We start from the raw sequence: 20,104 nt of genomic DNA on the forward strand, positions 1-20,104 counted from the left end.
TGAAGCTAAAGCTGAGTAAACCTATGTATTAAGGAGTTTGTAAGTGGGACTTTGATAAACAATGTTTTCAGCAGCTTTACCATCTTATGCATCCAAGTATTTAGTGTCCCTAGGACTAATGGGATCCAGAAAGTAGGAGTCAACAAGTTCAAATTATAAAATCATAAATGCACTAAATTTGTGAATGTGCAAATAGATGTAAACAAAAATACCTGTTAGCATGTAATTCTTATGCTACAAAGCAAAATAAGTATACTAGCATTTTTTGAAACTTAAGATTTATCCTGAAAAGTCTCTCATAAATAGAATTTACATAACTGAAAATTAAGCATATAATATAATATAATCATTGCTGTTTTGAAGTGTGAAAAACATCACTGATATTCTCTTTAGGTGTATATTATAATTATTGCTTTAAGTTTGGGAGTTATAAGAACTATTTATAAAGATTTTTACATATTTATCCTCATTATCAGTGCCCCAGTCATACTTTTGCCATAAGGTCTTAAATTACTTAGCAACAAATTATCCTACAGGCAGGTAAGCTTCATGTTGAGACAAAGCATTACATACACAGAATCATACAGAACTATGGCCTCTCTTTCACTTTTCAACCACTGATCTATTCATTCTAATTTCACTGTGTTATACATGAAAATTTCCTTCATATTCAATGCTAATATTTTACTACAGTCTATAGTTTGAGCACAAGGAAATTGTACTTAGAAAATAAACTCAGTGCCAGGGTACCTTAGGACCTTCATGGGTCCTGGGTATTTTTGCCTTCTTAGACCCCTTCCTCCTTAAAAATAATAAAATAAAAATTATATTTTACAACTGTATTTTTACAAAGATGAATAAATTAATATTATATATTCAAAATTCTTTTACCTAAAAGTTCATTTATTCCTCCTACTATTAGTAGAAATTCAAACATCATGTGGGCCCTACAGACTGTGTTAATAGACATGTCGGCCCCGCTCAACACCCTGGAAAAATGTAAGATGTCTCCTCTAGAGATGGAATGAAATCACTCTTGAGTTCAGTATTTCTTAAATCTGGCTACAAACTAGAATCTTCTGGAGAAGTTTTAAAAAATAAAGTATACTCATACTCAGACCCCATGCCAGAAAATAATTAAATTCATCTTGTGTGGGTTCCCAGAGAATCTATATTTTCAAAATCTTTCCAGGTGATTATAATGTACAGTTCAAAATAAAAACCCTTGTCTTATATTTCTTTAGACATTCATAACTCAGTTCTTCAGAAGGTGACTTGCATTCGTAAAGCAATCCAAAACTGCTAAAAGAGAAGAAGGAGGATGAGCAGGGAGAGGAGAAGAATGGCAACAACAACAAAGAAAGGGATTCACTATGTGCTGCAGCTTTGAGCTTTCTCATATGCAAAGCACTACTTTAATCTCAGCCCCATCTCTAGGACTCCTTTATAAGGCAGTGAGTAACAACTCTTCGCTTTGTTATTTCATTTGTACTTTCAGAAGCAATAAGCCTTAGGTAGAGGGGGGATGAAATCACATTTACTGATGTATTTTTGTACTGAAACAAACATATTCTTTCTCTCTGAATATCTGAGCACACTGACTCTAAAGAACTCAGTACCACAGATACAAGTGAGAAGCTGAAGCCAATCAGCACGATGTCAGAACCTGTGGAAAACAGATGAACTGCCTACATGGAGACCAGGATCTTTGAAAGTGGGGATCAGCTCCAAATTTAGGGGGCCTTGTGGAATTAAGATAAAATTTATATGTGTTGGAAAAAGTGAAAGAGCCTGAAATTTAACAGCAAATCCAAATACTCAAGCTGAGCAAATTATATGACTTTGAGTGCAACTGGAAAAACTATATCTTTCTGCTAACTTGGTGCTTTTTCTAGGTCAGTCTTTGAAGATCTAAGAGCACATACAGACTAAATCTCTGTTGAAAACCTTCTTATTTCCACATGTTCTCTGAAATCAAGCCTAAGACCTGACAGAAAGCAGTTTTGTATTTGAATCAGGTTTGTGAATTAGGGATGACTGATAAAGAAACTATAATAATCAAAAGGCAAAGCAAAAAAAAAAAGGAAAAAAAATCAGATGGGAAGAAACAGGAATGAAAGTTCCTCAAAAGTAAAAGTAAAAATGATGAGCTGTCAAGCGGAAAGGAACTTTCCATTTGATATAGAAGAAAAAAATATCCTGAGTGATTCAGGGTGCTAAGGTAGAAAAATTTCCTCTCTATGGTCTCTTTCCTCTTGTTCTTGCCCAACTGTGTTAACAAAGAAAGAAAAACTAAATAAGTTAAGACCCAGTAAGAATCATAACTGCAAAAGTCAGCAGTCACAGAAACAAGCTCCTACTCTTTAGCTTGATTTGTAGAAAGAAACGGACAACCAAAGGCAGAAAAGAAAGTAGCTTCAAAATCAAGTAGTACAGGGCTTCCCTGGTGGCACAGTGGTTAAGAATCCGCCTGCCAATGCAGGGGACACGGGTTCAAGCCCTGGTCCAGGAAGATGTCACATGCCTGTGGAGCAACTAAGCCCATGAGCCACAACTACTGAAGCCTGCGCACCTGGAGTCCGTGCTCTGCAACAAGAGTAGCCACCGCAATGAGAAGCCCACACACCGCAACGAAGAGAAGCCCCAGCTCGTCGCAACTAGAGAAAGCCCACACGCAGCAATGAAGACCCAACACAGCCAAAAATAAATAAAATAAACTTATTTTTTAAAAAAGATACATGCACCCCAATGTTCATAACAGCACTATTTACAATAGCCAAGACATGGAAACAACCTAAATGTCCACTGACAGATGAATGGATAAAGAAGATGTGGTATATATATACAGTGGAATATTAGCCATAAAAAAGAATGAAATAATGTCATTTGCAGTGACATGAATGGACCTAGAGATTGTCATATTAAGCGAAGCAAGTCAGTCAAAGACAAATATCATATGATATCACTTATATGTAGAATCTAAAATATGATACAAATGAACTTATTTACAAAACAGAAACAGACTCACAGACATAGAAAACAAACTTATGGTTACCAAAGGGGAAAGGTGGGGAAGTGATAAATTAGGAATTTGGGATTAGCAGACACCACTATATATGAAATAGATAAACAACAGGTCCTACTGTATATTCAATATCTTATAATAACCTATAATTGAAAGAATAAGAAAAAGAGTACATACAATACATATATTATCTATAATATATATATATATATAAAACTAAATCACTTCACTGTACACCGGAAACTAACACAACATTGTAAATCAACTATACTTCAATTAAAAAAAAAAAGATTCACTCAGCCCAGGTATCATCTTATTCAGGTAACCCCTCCCTCCTCTGCTGGATCTTTAACTCCTTGATGATCGGGCCAATGGCCTATTCATCTTTACATCCTTTGCAGAGTACCAAGCATGGAGCAAACCCTCAATAAGTGTGTGCTGCACACATAAATTAACGAATGAGTGAACTCCCTATCTCATTTGCTCAAAGAAAACTTCATTCTGTACAGACATCACCTGGGATGTCATAAATTACCTTCCCATTTCCAAAGTAGGAGAGCATAAAAAGAAATATAGGAAATTTCTATAATTCTACAAAGAAAAATCAATTAGCATATAAGTGTTTGTAAAATAATAGCCATTTATAATAATAAATGTTTCAAATAATTGAAACATTTGTGGGGGAAAAAATGTATGACCACCACCATGTTGGGAAGTAAAGTTAATCTCGTACTTACTTCAGCTAGTCTTGAATGTTTGTGGACCACCTCTGTTTTATTCATTGGCGTGAGCTGTTGCAAAACATTTCGGCTATTTGTCAAAGCCCGTGTCAATCGGGCAAATTTTGTCCAACCTTAAAAATAAGGAAAGAAAGTCTCAGTTTTTCACACGTAATGAATATGGAAGCCTACATTCTTGCTAATATTCAAGGGATCTCAGAAATAACGTAACATGCGGAACTAATGAAAAGTATCAATCTAAAGCATTTAATTTCTACACAGACATCATCATATATTTCAAGTGCAGTTATAAAATAGTAAGTAATCTTCATGTGTGATCTTTGTGTTTTGCTCATATCTATCAAATAGTCCCTATAGCCAGGTAGCTAGTTGTCCACAAAATTCTGTCCTCCCCCTTGCATTGTATAGGTTTGTTACTGGGAGACAGCTGCCCAGCCAGGAATACATTTCCCAGCATTTGCTGCATCTAGGTGAGGGCCTGTCCCTAGTCCTCACCAATAGATTGAGACAGAACTGATGTGTGTCACTTCCATGCATGCAACAACTTAAGAAGCAAGTGAAACTTCTCCATATTTTCTCCATCCTTCTACCAGTTGGATGCAAGTGACAAGATCCCAGGGGATGGCAAAGTCACTGAATCAGTGCATAGAAGAATGCCATATGTCAAAGATCAACTTCCTTGGATTGTTATATGAGCAAGAAATATGCTTCTATTGTGTTAAACCACTTAAAGTTGGGGGGTTATTTACTATAGCAGGTAGTATTACCCTAATAAAAACAGTCCTATCGTATACTTATGTGAAGATATATACACATAAGAGAATAAAGCCCAATTTCAACAAATCTCACATACTATGGTTCTATCACACACCTCCATCTTCTTTGTAACGTAGCAAAGGTTCTCTCTTATTAACAATTTCATTGATATTTAAAGATTATTTTTGGAATATCTAGAATCCTTAATAATATTTTCCAAAAGAGGAATAACCTTAACTTCTGAGGGGAAGGAATGTGAATTTAATGGGAAAGAAATTTCTTCCATTAATTCAAATATTAAAATCATTAATTTTTCATTATTAAGCTAATTAACTTCAAGGAAATGTCAATGAGACTTGAACAAGTAGAACAAAATGAGCCATACTCTGCTCCTATCTCAATTATCCTTTCTCTAGGTATCCCAAAAAGCTCTATTATGGACTCCATTAAGACCATTTGATAATTTCCATGGTATTACCTTTTTTTTAATTAGTTTCTGCTTTATAACAAAGTGAATCAGTCATACATATACATCTGTTCCCACATCCCTTCCCTCATGCATCTCCCTCCCTCCCACCCTCCCCATCCCACCCCTCCAGGCAGTCACAAAGCACCGAGCTGATCTCCCTGTGCTATGCGGCTGCTTCCCACTAGCTATCTACCTTACGTTTGGTAGTGTATATATGTCCATGCCTCTCTTTCGCTTTGTCACAGCTTACCCTTCCCCCTCCCCATATCCTCAAGTCCATTCTCAAGTAGGTCTGTGTCTTTATTCCCGTTTTACCCCTAGGTTCTTCATGACATTTTAAAAAAAATTCCATATATATGTCTTAGCATATGGTATTTGTCTTTCTCTTTCTGACTTACTTCACTCTGTATGACAGACTCTAGGTCTATCCACCTCATTACAAATAGCTCAGTTTCGTTTCTTTTTATGGCTGAGTAATATTCCATTGTATATATGTGCCACAGCTTCTTTATCCATTCATCCGATGATGGACACTTAGGTTGTTTCCAGCTCCGGGCTATTGTGAATAGAGCTGCAATGAACATTTTGGTACATGTCTCTTTTGGAATTATGGTTTTCTCAGGGTATATGCCTAGTAGTGGGATTGCTGGGTCATATGGTAGTTCTATTTTTAGTTTTTTAAGGAACCTCCATACTGTTCTCCATAGTGGCTGTACCAATTCACATTCCCACCAGCAGTGCAAGAGTGTTCCCTTTTCTCCACACCCTCTCCAGCATTTATTGTTTCTAGATTTCTTGATGATGGCCATTCTGACTGGTGTGAGATGATATCTCATTGTAGTTTTGATTTGCATTTCTCTAACGATTAATGATGTTGAGCATTCTTTCATGTGTTTGTTGGCAGTCTGTATATCTTCTTTGGAGAAATGCCTATTTAAGTCTTCTGCCCATTTTTGGATTGGGTTGTTTGTTTTTTTGCTACTGAGCTGCATGAGCTGTTTATAAATTTTGGAGATTAATCCTTTGTCAGTTGCTTCATTTGCAAATATTCTCTCCCATTCTGAGGGTTGTCTTTTGGTCTTCTTTATGGTTTCCTTTGCTGTGCAAAAGCTTTGAAGTTTCATTAGGTCCCATTTGTTTATCTTTGTTTTTATTTCCATTTCTCTAGGAGGTGGGTCCAAAAGGATCTTGCTGTGATGTAAAAGTATGAGATTAGATCATTCCCTAACACCATACACAAAAATAAGCTCAAAATGGATTAAAGACCTAAATGTAAGGCCAGAAACTATCAAACTCTTAGAGGAAAACATAGGCAGAACACTCTATCCATGGTATTACCTTTAACTAGGGTATTTACCAAACAACTCCTTAAAAATGAAAACCCCTGATGGTCCAAAGCAATGACTCTAATGGTAATGATGAACTTTCAGACAATGTGACAGAAAATGAAAGAAGAAATCCTGGGCAGGCACCAACCAAATGTCTTTCAAACCATACCAGGTAGGTGACATCATACTTTACTGCTACTCTTCAATCTAACTTTGACTTCAATTAGGTTTTGTACTGCTCCACCAATTTAGCTCTTTCTATGGTATCAACAATTGGATTGGGAAAAAAAGTAAACTGGCATTAGTTAATAGAAGATCTTTTATTCTTTTTCATTAATGGGCCTCATCCTAGTGACAAGAACAGAAAATGTTAGGCTTTGGGAATTGTATGCAACCCTAAGGCTTGCCCTGTGCAATGTGCTAGAGAAACAAAGAAGTACCAGATATGCCACCAACTCTCTAAGAATTCAACATCAATGCAAAAGACCATCATGCAATCTATATCACCAACTTAGACTTTTCTTCTAAGCACTAGACCTATGTATCTAACTGGCCATTGGCCACCTCTTACTCAGATGTTCTACAGGCATCTTACTCTTAACATGTTCAAAATCAATCTTATCATCACCTTCTCCCCCCATCTCCAACTCTGCATATTTAATGTATTCTTGGTCTTAGTGAATGGCCCCATGATATTTCCAGCTGTCCGAATCAGACACTTGAGATTCACCATCCTCCTTCACTATTACCTCCACCCCCCACACACATATCCAATCCCTGTGTGTGATAAGGTTTATTCAGAAAATATTTTCAAAAAATAAAAGGAGATATTGAAGGAATGAATTCAATAACATATGAAAGAACACAAATCATCAAATGCTATGTGTTCTCTCCTTTTCTAGGATCATAAAAAGAAGTAAACTTGTGAGGAAGGAGAAACACTATGATGAATGCTTATTGTCATCCTCTGGTTTTCCATTTCAAGCATCATGAGCACACACTACTGTTTCTTAATGAGGAAGCAGCAGTTCCTCATTTAAATATGAAATGTGCCTGTGTAGGCATATCTCATTTTACACATGAAGTCAATAAAATCAAGAAATACTTCATCCCTTTACCTTATTTCAATTTCCTAAAGGAAGAAAAAATTTTAAAACTGTGAAAATAAAACACCAACATTTTTCTCCATGGTAAAAATAGGACTATCATTGATTAAACAGCAGAAAGAAACTGAAAGAAAAATGTTAATTATTCATTCTAAAAATTTTCACACAGTGTATTCTGAGTGAGACCACCCTTAAACATAGATGAAAAGAGAGTTTACAGCATGATATGACTTTTAGGTGCCAGATCTTATTCTTTCTATCCCTGGTTGTCTAGTTCCATGACTGGCACATACTGGGCACTAGAAAAATTTTTGAATGCATGAATGAGAACATTAGTAGAAAAGTTAAATAGAAATTAACACAGCATGCCACATTATATGTAGTTAAAATTAGAATATAAAGAAGGAAATATGTTCAGCTCTTAGCAGATACTAATATAACTCATTGGTATTGTGAAAGAAGGGCTTTGGGTTGGAGAAGGTAGAAATGGTGTGGTAGAGGGTTGAGGAGGAAGTGTGTGGAGGATTATAATTTTTCCCTCAAAAAGAGGAGTGGGGAGCTGCTAACAGAAAAAAAAAAAAAAAAAAAAAAGGTGGTGACAGTTGTCAAACTGACTCAGACTTACTCAAAGAGAGAAGTTTAGGAGGAAATACTTGGGAAGGATTTTTCCTAGAGAAAGCAAAGGCAGTGGTTTAATAAAGTAACCATTTATGAGCTTTGATATCAAAATGCCCTTGGAGCTGGAAAACAAATGCAAAGCCGAGGAGTGTTTTGTTTCATGTTTAAATCAAAGGGAGCACAAAAAGATGCACTCCCTGAACTGCTCAGTGATCTTTTTGTCTCTGGTTAGGGCTTTCTTGCAGTCCTCAATTCTAAACAGTTAGCATTTTTCTCAAGAACCCTCTGTCCTCACTCTCAGCAGATTAGCTTATCAAATATATTATTGAAAAACCATAAGATGGGGCAGAGTCAAGATGGCGGAGTAGGAGGACATGGAGTTAGCATCTCCTCATAACTAGGGCACCTACTAGGCACTGGTGGGGGACCTCGGACACCTAAGGGGATGTGAAGAATCCCCACGTGATGAGGTAAGATGTGGTAAGGAGCAGGGGGAGGAAAAGTGGAGGCAGGATGGGACCAGCACACCTAAGGGGGGGCTGGGGGAGGGGAGAGGTTCCCACACTTGGAGGGGCCCACTAACAGCAAGGGGATCAGCAGGGAAGAAGAGGGACCTTCGGGGGATCAGGGAATCAGAAGGGAACACAGCCTGCTTGGGCACTGGCAAGACTGCTGGAGTCCCAGGCCTGAGCTGCACACCCACCTCTGCCCTGCCAAGGCCTCTTCCAGCTGCGTGGGTCCCACGCCTGAGCCCTGTCCCCCACAGGGCTCCCTCTGCCCATGTGGGTCCCAGACCTGAGCCCTGCCTCAGCTGAGGCCTCCTCCAGCTGGGGCCTCCTCCAGCCACATGGGTCCCAGTGGACCTGAGTACTGAGCCCCCACAAAGCCTCCACGGGCTGCGCAGTTCCCAGCAGGCCCAAGCACTGGCCTCCCTGAAAGCCACCATGGGCCACACAGGTCCCGACAGCCCATGCACCACCCCAACAAAGCCTCTTCCGGCCGAGTGGGTCCTGGGCCTGAGCCCCACCCTCGCCAAAGCTTCCAAGGGCCATGCAGGCCCTGACAGCCTAAGTGCAGCCCCTGACAGGGCCTCCTCTGGCAAATGGGTCCAGGTGGGCCAAATGCCACCCCTCTCCAAGGCTTCCTCTAGCTGCACTGGCCCCTGTGGGTGCGCCTGTGGAGGCCTGTGTCCCAGCTGGCCTGCATGGGCACATGTGCTCCAGGCCAGCTCCAGGAAGAAACACTGATGAGAAGAACACATGCAGAGGTGGGGCTGAAAAAATGGGTCCAGAGACCTACCTAGAGGTCTTGGAGGCCTACAAGAGAGGCAAGGGTAGGCTGTAGCTCACCATGGGGGCAAGGACACTGATAAAGGAGGTACCAGGGAATTTTTTATTTTTATTAATTTTTTAATTTTTTAATTTTCTTTTTTATTTTCTTTTATTTTATTTTTGCTGTTGTGGTTCTGTTTTGTTTTGTTGTTTCATTTTTATTGTTATTTTTTCTAATATATTTTTTATTTTTCTAACTTTATTTTATTTTTTATTCTTTGTTATTGTTCTGCTCTTTTCTGTTGTTGCTTTTTTTTTTCCTGCCACACTGCATGGCTTGCAGAGTCTTGATTCCCAGGCCAGAGGTAGGACCTGAGCTCCTGTGGTGAGAGCACCAAGTCCAAACTGCTGGACTAACAGAGAGCTTCAGGTCCCAGGGAATATTAATCAGTGTGAGGTCTCCCAGAGGTCCTCATCTCAGGACAAAGGCCCAGCTCCACCCAGCTGCCTGCAAACTCCAGTGCTGAATGCTTAGGGCCAAACAACGAGCAAGACAGGAACACAGCCTCACCCATCCAAAAAAATGAGATGACAAAAAATATGCTACAGATGAAGGAGCAAGGTAAAAACCTACAAGACCAAATAAATGAAGAGGAAATGGAGAACCTACCTGAAAAAGAATTCAGAGTAATGATAGTAAAGATGATCCAGAACCTCAGGAAGAGAATTGGAAGCATGGATTGAGAAAATATAAGAAATGTTTAACAAGGACCTAGAAGAACTAAAGAGCAAACAAACAGTGATGAACAACACAATAAATAAAATGAAAAATACACTAGAAGGAATCAATAGTAGAATAACTGAGACAGAAGAATGAATAAGTGAGCTGAAAGACAGAATGGTGGAAATAGCCACTGCAGAGCAGATTAAAGAAAAAAGAATTGAAAAGAAATGAGGACAGTCTCAGAGACCTCTGGGACAACACTAAATGCAACAACATTCAAATTATAGGGGTCCCAGAAGAAGAAGAGAAAGAGAAAGGGTCTAAGGAAATGTTTGAAGAGATTATAGTCAAAAACTTCCCTAACACAGGAAAGGAAATAGCCACCCAAGTCCAGGAAGCACAGGGAGTCCCATACAGGAGAAACCCAAGGAGAAATACACCAAGACACATATTAATCAAACTAACAAAAATTAAATTCAAAGAAAAAATATTAAAAGCAACAAGGGAAAAGCAAAAAAATAACATACAAGGAATCTCCATAAGGTTATCAGCTGATTTTTCAGCAGAAACTCTGCAGGCCAGAAGGGAGTGGTGGCAGGACATATTTAAAGTGATGAAAGGGAAAAACCTACACCCAAGATTACTCTACCCAGCAAGGATCTCATTCAGATTTGGTAGAGAAATCGAAGCTTTACTGACAAGCAAAAGCTAAGAGAATTCAGCACCACCAAACCAGCTTTACAACAAATGCTGAAGGAACTTCTGTAGGTGGGAAACACAAGAGAAGAAAAAAACCTACAAAAACAAACCCAAAACAATAAAGAAAATGGTAGTAGGAACATACATATTGATAATTACCTTAAATGTAAATGGATTAAATGCTTCAACCAAAAGACACAGACTGGCTGAATGGATACAAAAACAAGACCCATATATATGCTGTCTACAAGAGACCCACTTCAGACCTAGACACAAACAGACGGAAAGTGAGGGGATGGAAAAAGATATTCCACAGCAAACATCACTCTCAAAGGTGAAAAACTGAAAGTATTTCCTCTAAGATCAGGAACAAGACAAGAATGTCCACTCTCACCACTATTATTCAACATAATTTTGGAAGTCCTAGCTACAGCAATCAGAGAAGAAAAAGAAATAAAAGGAATCCAAATTGGACAAGAAGAAGTTAAATTGTCACTGTTTGCAGATGACATGACACTATACATAGAAAATCCTAAAGATGCCACCAGAAAAATACTAGAGTTAATTAATGAATTTGGTAAAGTTGCAGGATACAAAATTAATGCACAGAAATCTCTTGCATTCCTATACACTAACAACAAAAGATCAAAAAGAGTAATTATGGAAACAATCCCATTTACCATTGCAACAAAAAGAATAAAATACCCAGGAATAAACACATCTAAGGAGGTAAAGGACCTGTACTCATAAAACCATAAGACACTGATAAAAGAAATCAAAGAGGACACAACAGACAGAGATATACCATGTTCTTCAACTGGAAGAATCAATATTGTGAAAACGACTATACAACCCAAAGCAATCTACAGATTCAATGCAATCCCTACCAAATTACCAATGGCATTTTTCACAGAATTAGAACAAAAAACTTTACCATTTGTATGGAAACACAAAAGACCCTGAATAGCCAAAACAATCTTGAGAAAGAAAAACGGAGCTGGAGGAATCAGGCTCCCTGACTTCAGACTATACTACAAAGCTACAGTAATCAAGATAGTATTATCCTGGCACAAAAACAGAAATATAGATCAATGCAACAGGATAGAAAGCCCAGAGATAAACCCACACACCTATGGTCACCTAATATATAACAAAGGAGGCAAGGATATACAATATACAGGAGACTGGAGAAAAGACAGTTTCTTCAATAAGTGGTGCTGGGAAAACTGGACAGCTACATGTAAAAGAATGAAATTAGAACACTCCCTAACACCATACACAAAAATAAACTCAAAGTGGATTAAAGACCTAAATGTAAGATAAGACACTATAAAATTCTTGGAGGAAAACATAGGAAGAAAACTCTTTGACATAAATCACAGCAAGATCCTTTTTGACCCACCTCCTAGAGTAATGAAAATGAAAGCAAAAAAAAAAACAAATGGGACCTAATGAAACTTTAAAGCTTTTGCACAGCAGAGAAAATCATAAACATGATGAAAAGACAACCCTCAGAATGGGAGAAAATATTTGCAAATGAAGCAACTGACAAGGGATTAATCTCCAAAATATACGAGCAGCTCATGCAACTCAATATCAAGAAAACAAACAACCCAATAAAAAAATGGGCTGGAGACCTAAATAGACATTTCTTGAAGAAGACATACAGATGGTCAAGAGGCACATGAAAAGATGCTCAACATCACTAATTATTAGAGAAATGCAGATCAAAACTACAATGAGGTATCACCTCACACCAGTCAGAATGGCCATCATCAAAAAATCTATAAACAATAAATGCTGGAGAGCGTGTGGAGAAAAGAGAACCCTCTTGCACTGTTGGTGGGAATGTAAATTGGTACAGTCACTATGGGAAGCAGTATGGAGGTTCCTTAAAAAATTAAATATAGAACTACCATACGACCCAGCAATCCCACTACTGGGCATATACTCAGAGAAAAACATAATTCAAAAAGACACATGCACCCCAATGTTCACTGCAACACTATTTATAATAACCAGGACATGGAAGGAATCTAAATGTCCATCGACAGATGAATGGATAAAGAAGATGTGGTACATGTACAGAATAGAATATTACTCAGCCATAAAAAAGGAAAAAATTGGGTCACTTGTAGAGACATGGATGTACCTAGAGTCTGTCATACAGAGTTAAGTAAGTCAGAAAGAGAAAAACAAATATTGTATATTAATGCCGATACGTGGAATCTAGAAAAATGGTACAGATGAACCTATTTGTAGGGCAGGAATAGAGACGCAGATGTAGAGAACAGATGTGTGAACACGGGGTGGGGGTGGGATGAATTGTGAGACTGGGATTGACAAATATACACTACCATGTGTAAAACAGATAGCTACTTGGAACCTGCTGTATAGTGCAGGGAACGCAGCTCGGTGCTCTGTGGTGACCTATATGGGTGGGATGGGAGGGAGGGAGGGAGGTGGAAGGGAGGCCCCAGAGGGAGAGGACATATGTATACATATAGCTGATTCATTCTGTTCTACAGCAGAAACTAACACAACATTGTAAAGCAACTATATCCCAATTTTAAAAAAGTTAAGAAAAGAAAAATCAAAGAACTGAAGACACAAGAAACACAACAGCCTTCAACCTCCCTTCTGTCACCTCCACCTCAAGACCCACCCACAATGGCACCTGATTCTTGCCTGTACCTTTATTATCTCAGAGAATTAGGCATTTGCTCTTTCCTGATCATGTATATATTCTATTCATGAACATTTCAGTGGTTTCTAGATTTTTCACTATCACTAACAATGCCCCAGTGAATTTCCTTATGCTAATCCCTTTGTGCTCTTGGGCACATCTGGAATTGCCCATGTTATTAGATAGATTAGTTCATCTGATCTGTCAGCAACCCCCTCTGTACAGTCAAACTTTGAAAAAGTTGAGCAGCCACACTGTCTAGGTCAGGAAAAAAAGACACATCAGCAATTCTAACTTTTCCCAACAGTACATTTACTGATCTCGCCTTTACTGAGACCTAACTGGTGTGACTGATTATTCAGCACAGTTCACTGATGTTACTTAGATGTGGTCGATACAGGGCAATGTGAACAGACTGCTGAATATGAAGAGCCTAATAGTTGCTCTATAAGTTGTTCATGGCATTATGAGAACATTTGTTCTCCTAAAAGCTCAGGATGCCAACTCCTTCTTAATAAAACATTAGTTTAGCTTTATTGGGTTGCAATCAACCTCTTTGTCATGGACTGCCTAATCTTAAAAATAAAAGGAAGTCACAGATGCAGTTCAATCAATCTACCAGACTGCAACACAAGACTCTAATCTATAAGAAAAAAGCTTAGGTAAACAATTATACTCTTGGCCATAGAGACCACATGGTATAATTACTCATATGTCATCTGTTGTTTACTCTCTAAAGAAAACCATTGGCTTCCTACAAGGGGAAGGTTGCTATTTTTGCTGTTATTTTCATTCTACAGGAAGTTTTTTTTCCTCAATTATTGGCACAAAGATGCCCTAACTATTTGGCACAGGATATTTCACACTGTAAGTGTCTTGGCAGTTTTGGAATCTCTTTGAAAATACTGTACAGTATAAATGGGCAGAGATTAAGACCATCTCTTTTTGAACACATAGGGATAATCAACAGAATGGATTTCTTGGCTGTAATTTTTCCCCTTTGTATTATTATAAATGATGTATCAGGTACCACTGACTGATAAGCTGAACAACAGTTGTAAGACCTCAATACCAGAAACAAAAGATAACAAAAACACTTTTGCCTCTTTGAATTATTATCAGTAAATTCCGTTGATTCAAAACAGTACAAAAGCACAAGTTGAGAGTGTTCTCAACTTGTGCTTCATCTTTGTAGGGAAAAAGAAGAGCAGGGGATTAGGGTGGCCAATCCCCAGCAATATGTTTCCGCTGGAAAGGACGAGGCAGCATCGTGTAATAGAGAGAACATCAGATTGGAAATCAGTCAGACTGTGGGTGTCAGGATCTTCAACAGTAAAATGGAAATAATAATACTAATTTTCAGAATTATAGGAATGAGCAAAAAAGAATACAAAGCTCCTGACACATATTAACTACTCCATCAAAGCTGGTTTTCTTTCCCTTCAATAGTTTCTGCTACCAACCAGCATGGTATAAGTCAAAGATATTGTTGGCATCACTCAGTGCCATTCACTTCAAAGGGAAATATTAATCTAGAATGAAGTTTTGGTGATCATAGGATTCATTATAAGAGCTACGCTCAAACTAGTTGTCTGCCATCATGCTATAGTTACTATCCGAGATACAATTTAGAAATAAAATTCACAGTTAGCCAGTTTAGTCAAGTCTTTCACCCATATGTCTGAGTTTCTTGGTAAAAATACCAATATAAGTAGAAGGAGGTTTTGTTGAATCTTCAAAGGATGTGGGCCTTTGCTCCAATCACTGGCCCCTTTTCACATTAAGAAGGTAAAATGCCCTTGTTCTGGGATGAAAAATATTATATCCTGGCTTTCCAATGCGTGAATTTCCTTGTTTGTTCTGCATCCTTAAACACTATTTCCTATGTCCTAGGCCAAGGCTTTATTACCTAAGTATTGCTTCAACATTTTGCAAACACCCTCAACCTACTCCCTTGCGAGCATCCTTGGCCCCCTGATCCCTTATCCTTGATCCCTGAGCTCCCTGATTCTTTTCATCTTGCTCACCTGACTAAACCCCCACTCTGGTTAAATCCAGCTCACCTACTTCAGCATCTATATACCTGTGACTAAACACGGGTGGAGTAAACACATAATCATGCTCATAGATACTAATGAAATGTATGACCACTAGCCTCACATGGACCTTAGTGCTGCACAGCAAACCTGCTGAATTTAACCTTGGCCACTCACTGCTCCACTCTCTACACAGCTGTTTCATGCCTCCTCCTCACCTCCGCACCATCCTTACTCTCAGTTGATAACTGTGTTTCCTCTTTTACTGAGAAAATAAGAGCAATCAGAACAAAGCTTCCACTATGTATTTACTTATTTGTCGTGCCTCCCCCTCCCCCTATTAGTATGTGACAGAAGGAACTTTGTATCTCCAGGACCTAGAACAGTCTCTGCACCATAATGTTTGCTCAATCAGCATTTTTGCTTGGGAAAAAAAAATAGATAACATAAACGAAAAGAATAAATACTCCTAGAAGAGTCATGAGAAGGCTCATGTTAAGTAACTCTGTTGCCCAAGGCTGAATCAAAAGTAAGATACTGTGTCCAAGTTCAATGCTCTAGACTCAAATCATTTTGATATTATGGTATTATCATGAAATCTCATCTGCTCTTTCCCAAAAGTTCCATGGTCCCCTTGGCTCAATTTAAAAAGTTGAAAGACACATTTTTGTGCCAAGTTTTCAAAACATACCTTCTGTTACTGCTACTTCACAAGGATAGTAGGACGATTGCTTAAGGTCATAAATATTTTATTTCTCTTGAATTTTGCATATATTTACAACTAGCATGAATAATAGAAAGTAGCTCATATACACCATTCATAGTTACATTCTGCAATACTTTTTCAGAAATCTGTTATGTATTTGAAAGGTGTGGAGGAGCCTCAAAATAATAGTCTATTTAAAATAAGCCCTTCCACTACAAATTCTGGCACTGGAAAGAGATATTTTACTCTAATGCTTTTCACAATGGGGTTTGATTTTCCCTAAAAATTCTAATTTACATCTCTATTGAACACATAGCTCAAAAATCAAGTGGTCTGAGTTGTCTGGAGTTTGTTTGAATGGAGTTCATTTTTCTAAGAATAAAATTATGCATTTAAAAGAAAAGGAGCTCAATGAGTGGACGTGAGGAGGCAGAGAGATGGAGGTAGAGGCAGATAAATGAAGTGGTACTAACTTGAGAAATAAAGGTCAGCCCTTCAGTATTAGCACCCTTTCCCCAGCCTCATTGTAAAATGCTGCCAACTTTCAGTTTCCATAAATAGACACCATCATTAACGTTCAGCAGGTCAGAACTGTGAGAAAGTACTATACTTTTCTTGGCCAATTTTAGCTGTGCCATAAAATCACTTAAAGTAAATGAGAAAAAACAATAATCATCAAATATAAATGTAAATAAAAGTGTAAATATTTTTGAGGGAAAAGTCTATGACATAAAAGTTTTTTACTCAGTCTGACTATCATTCACATGTGATGGCAGGAGAAATTCATTTGAAGAATATGTTAGGTCACAAGTCATATGCCAATCATTTATATTTTATTTTAAAATATAGCTCTTTAGCAAAATTTACAAACAACTCATGTAGCTCAATATCAAAAAACCAAACAATCCGATCAAAAAATATGCAGAAGACCTACATAAACATTTCTCCAAAGACATACAGATGGCCAAGAGGCACATGGAAAGATGCTCAACATCGTTAATTATTAAAGAAATGCAAATCAAAACCACAATGAGATATCACCTCACACCAGTCAGAATGGTCATCATCAAAAAGTCTACAAGGGAACCCTCCTACACTGTTGGTGGGAATATAAATTGGTACAGCCACTGTGGAGAACAGTATGGAAGTTCCTTAAAAACTAAAAATAGAGCTACCCTATGACCCAGCAATCCCACTCCTAGGCATATATCCAGAGAAAACCATAATTCAAAAAAGATGCATGCATCCCGACGTTCATTACAACACTGTTTACAATAGCCAGGACATGGAAACAATGTAAATGTCCACAGACAGAGGAATGGATAAAGAAGATCTGGTACATATATACAATAGAATATTACTCAGCCATAAAAAAGAATGAAACAGTGCCATTTGCAGAGAGGTGGATGGACCTAGAGATTGTCATACAGAGTGAAGTAAGTCAGAAAGAAAAACAAATATCGAATAATATCACTTATATGTGGATTCTAGAAAAATGGTACAGATGAACTTATCAGCAAAGCAGAAATACAGTCACAGATGTAAAGAACAAACTTATGGTTTCCAAGGGGGGAAGAGGGGTGGGACGAACTGGGAGATTGGGATTGACATATATATAAACTACAAATAATAAATGCTAGAGAGCAATCCCACTCCTGGGCATATATCCAGAGAAAAACGTGATTTGAAAGGTTACATGCACCTCAATGTTCATTGCAGTACTGTTTACAATAGCCAAGACATGGAAGCAACCTAAATGTCCATCGACAGATGAATGGATATAGAAGATGTGATATATATATACAATGGAATATTACTCAGCCATTAAAAATAATGAAATAATGCCATTTGCAGCAACATGGATGGACCTGGAGATTATCATACTAAGTGAAGTAAGTCAAACAGAGAAAGACAAATATTATATGATATTGCTTATATGCAGAATCTAAAAAAAAAATGATACAAATGAGCTTATTTACAAAACAGAAACAGACTCACAGACTTAGAGAACGAACTTATGGTTACCAGGGGGGAAGGGTGGGGAGGAGGGACAGATTGGGAATTTGGGATTGATATGTACACACTGCTATATTTAAAATAGATAACAGGCAAGGACCTACTGTATAGCACAGGAAACTCTGCTCAATACTCTGTAATAACCTAAATAGGAAAATAATTTTAAAAAGAATAGATACATGTATATATGTATAACTGAGTCACTTTGCTGTACACCTGAAACTAACACAACATTGTTAATCAACTCTACTCCAATAAGAAATAAAAATTTTTTAAAATATATATAGCACTTTAAGATACAGTCAGCTATTAGCTGCAGGTTTTCCATAGATGTGTCTCATCAAGTTGAGGAAGTTCCCCTCTATTCCTACTTTGCTGAGAGTTTTATCATGAACAGGTGTTGGGTATTGTGAAATGCTTTTTCTATGCCAACTGATATGATCAAATGAATTTTCTTCTTTAACCTGCTGTTGGTACAATGAATTAGAGTGATTGTTTTTTGAATTTTGAACCAGCTTTGCATATGTGGAAGAAATCCCAGTTGGTCATTATGTGTAATTCTTTTAATATGTCATTGCAATCTACTCTTGTTGAGGATTTTTACATCTACATTCATGAGAAATGTTGGTTTGTAATGTCTTCTGGTTTTGGTATGATGGTACAGCTGCCTCATAAAATGAGTTAGGAGAGTTCTCTGTACTATTATTTTCTGGAAGAGACTGTGAATTCACCAATGAAACCATCTGCACTTCTTATTTGGAAAGTTTATTAATTATTAACTTATTTAATAGATATAGGACAATTCAGGTTACCTGTTTCTCCTAGTGTGTGTTCTGGTAGTTTGTGTCTTTCAAGGAATTGGCCCACTTTAACTAAGTTATCAATTCAGTGGCTATCAAGTAGTTCAAAGTATTTCTTTACATGCTTTTATGCCCACGAAATATGTTGTAATGGCCCTTCTTTAATTCTTTGTATTGGTAATTCGTGTCTTCTCCATTTTTCTTGGTTAGCCTGGCTAGAGGTTTGTTAACTTTAATATTCTTTTCTAAGAGTCAGCTTTGAGTTACAGTGATTCTCTTGAATGTTTTTTCTGTTTTCTATTTCATTGATTTCTACTCTAAAGTTTATTACTTCTTGTCTTCAGCTTGCTTTGGCTTAAATTGCTCTTCTTTGTCTAGTTTTCTAAGGTGGAAGCTTAGGTTATTAATTTTATAACTTTCTTCATTCAAATATATGCATTTAATGACATACATTTTCCTCTAAGCACTGCTTTTGCTGCATCTCAGAAATTTGATATGTTATATTTTAATTTTCATTTAGTTCAAGATATTTTTCTAATTTATCTTAAGGCTTCTTCTTTAACCCATGGGCTATTTAGAAATGTGTTAATTTCCAAATATTTGGGGGGTTTCTAGTTGCTTTCTCTCATTGATTTCTAGTTTAACTCCATTGTGATCTAAGAACATACCTTGCAAGATTTCTATCCTTTTAAATTTGTCAAAGTATGTTTTATGGCCGGAATATGATCTATCTAGTGAATGTTCCATGTAAGTTTGAGAAGAATATGTATTCTACTGCTATTGGATGGAGCACCTTGAATTTTAAAATGAAGGAGCATTAAACCTAAACACCATTAAAAGACTATTCTATTTAAAAATAGTATTTAAATTTATCCTAAACTTCCTAGACACTGGCTCTAAGAGTAAAGGCAGAGAAACAGGTAGTACATGTCGAAAAGTGAATATTCGATCTTCCAGGAGATTATTTAACACACACATTTTCAGAAATAGACACAAATGAATTTCTCTCATACTTTAAATGCTCTGCACATCATAAAATTTTCCTCTTGCAATTTGTTGCTAACCAGAAACTAAGCATATGTATATACACACACACACTTATATAATATACATATGAATTCATA

The 20,104-nt window shown here is 37.4% G+C and overlaps 1 protein-coding gene across 1 annotated transcript in view; it reads right to left on the minus strand.

Annotated features, from left to right (window-relative positions):
- The window catches only part of KCNH5 (potassium voltage-gated channel subfamily H member 5), a gene marked incomplete at both ends in the record, with an annotated part of 351,704 nt that overhangs the window by 277,707 nt on the left and 53,893 nt on the right, over positions 1 to 20,104 (minus strand). The window contains one exon of the mRNA XM_082616968.1: positions 3,763 to 3,878. Within this exon, the coding sequence (XP_082473094.1) occupies positions 3,763 to 3,878 (116 nt within the window). The remainder of the gene's footprint in view (positions 1 to 3,762; positions 3,879 to 20,104) is intronic.

The sequence above is a fragment of the Mesoplodon mirus genome (genome assembly GCF_964341445.2).
Source record: "Mesoplodon mirus genome assembly, chromosome: 4".
Lineage (NCBI taxonomy): Eukaryota > Metazoa > Chordata > Mammalia > Artiodactyla > Ziphiidae > Mesoplodon > Mesoplodon mirus.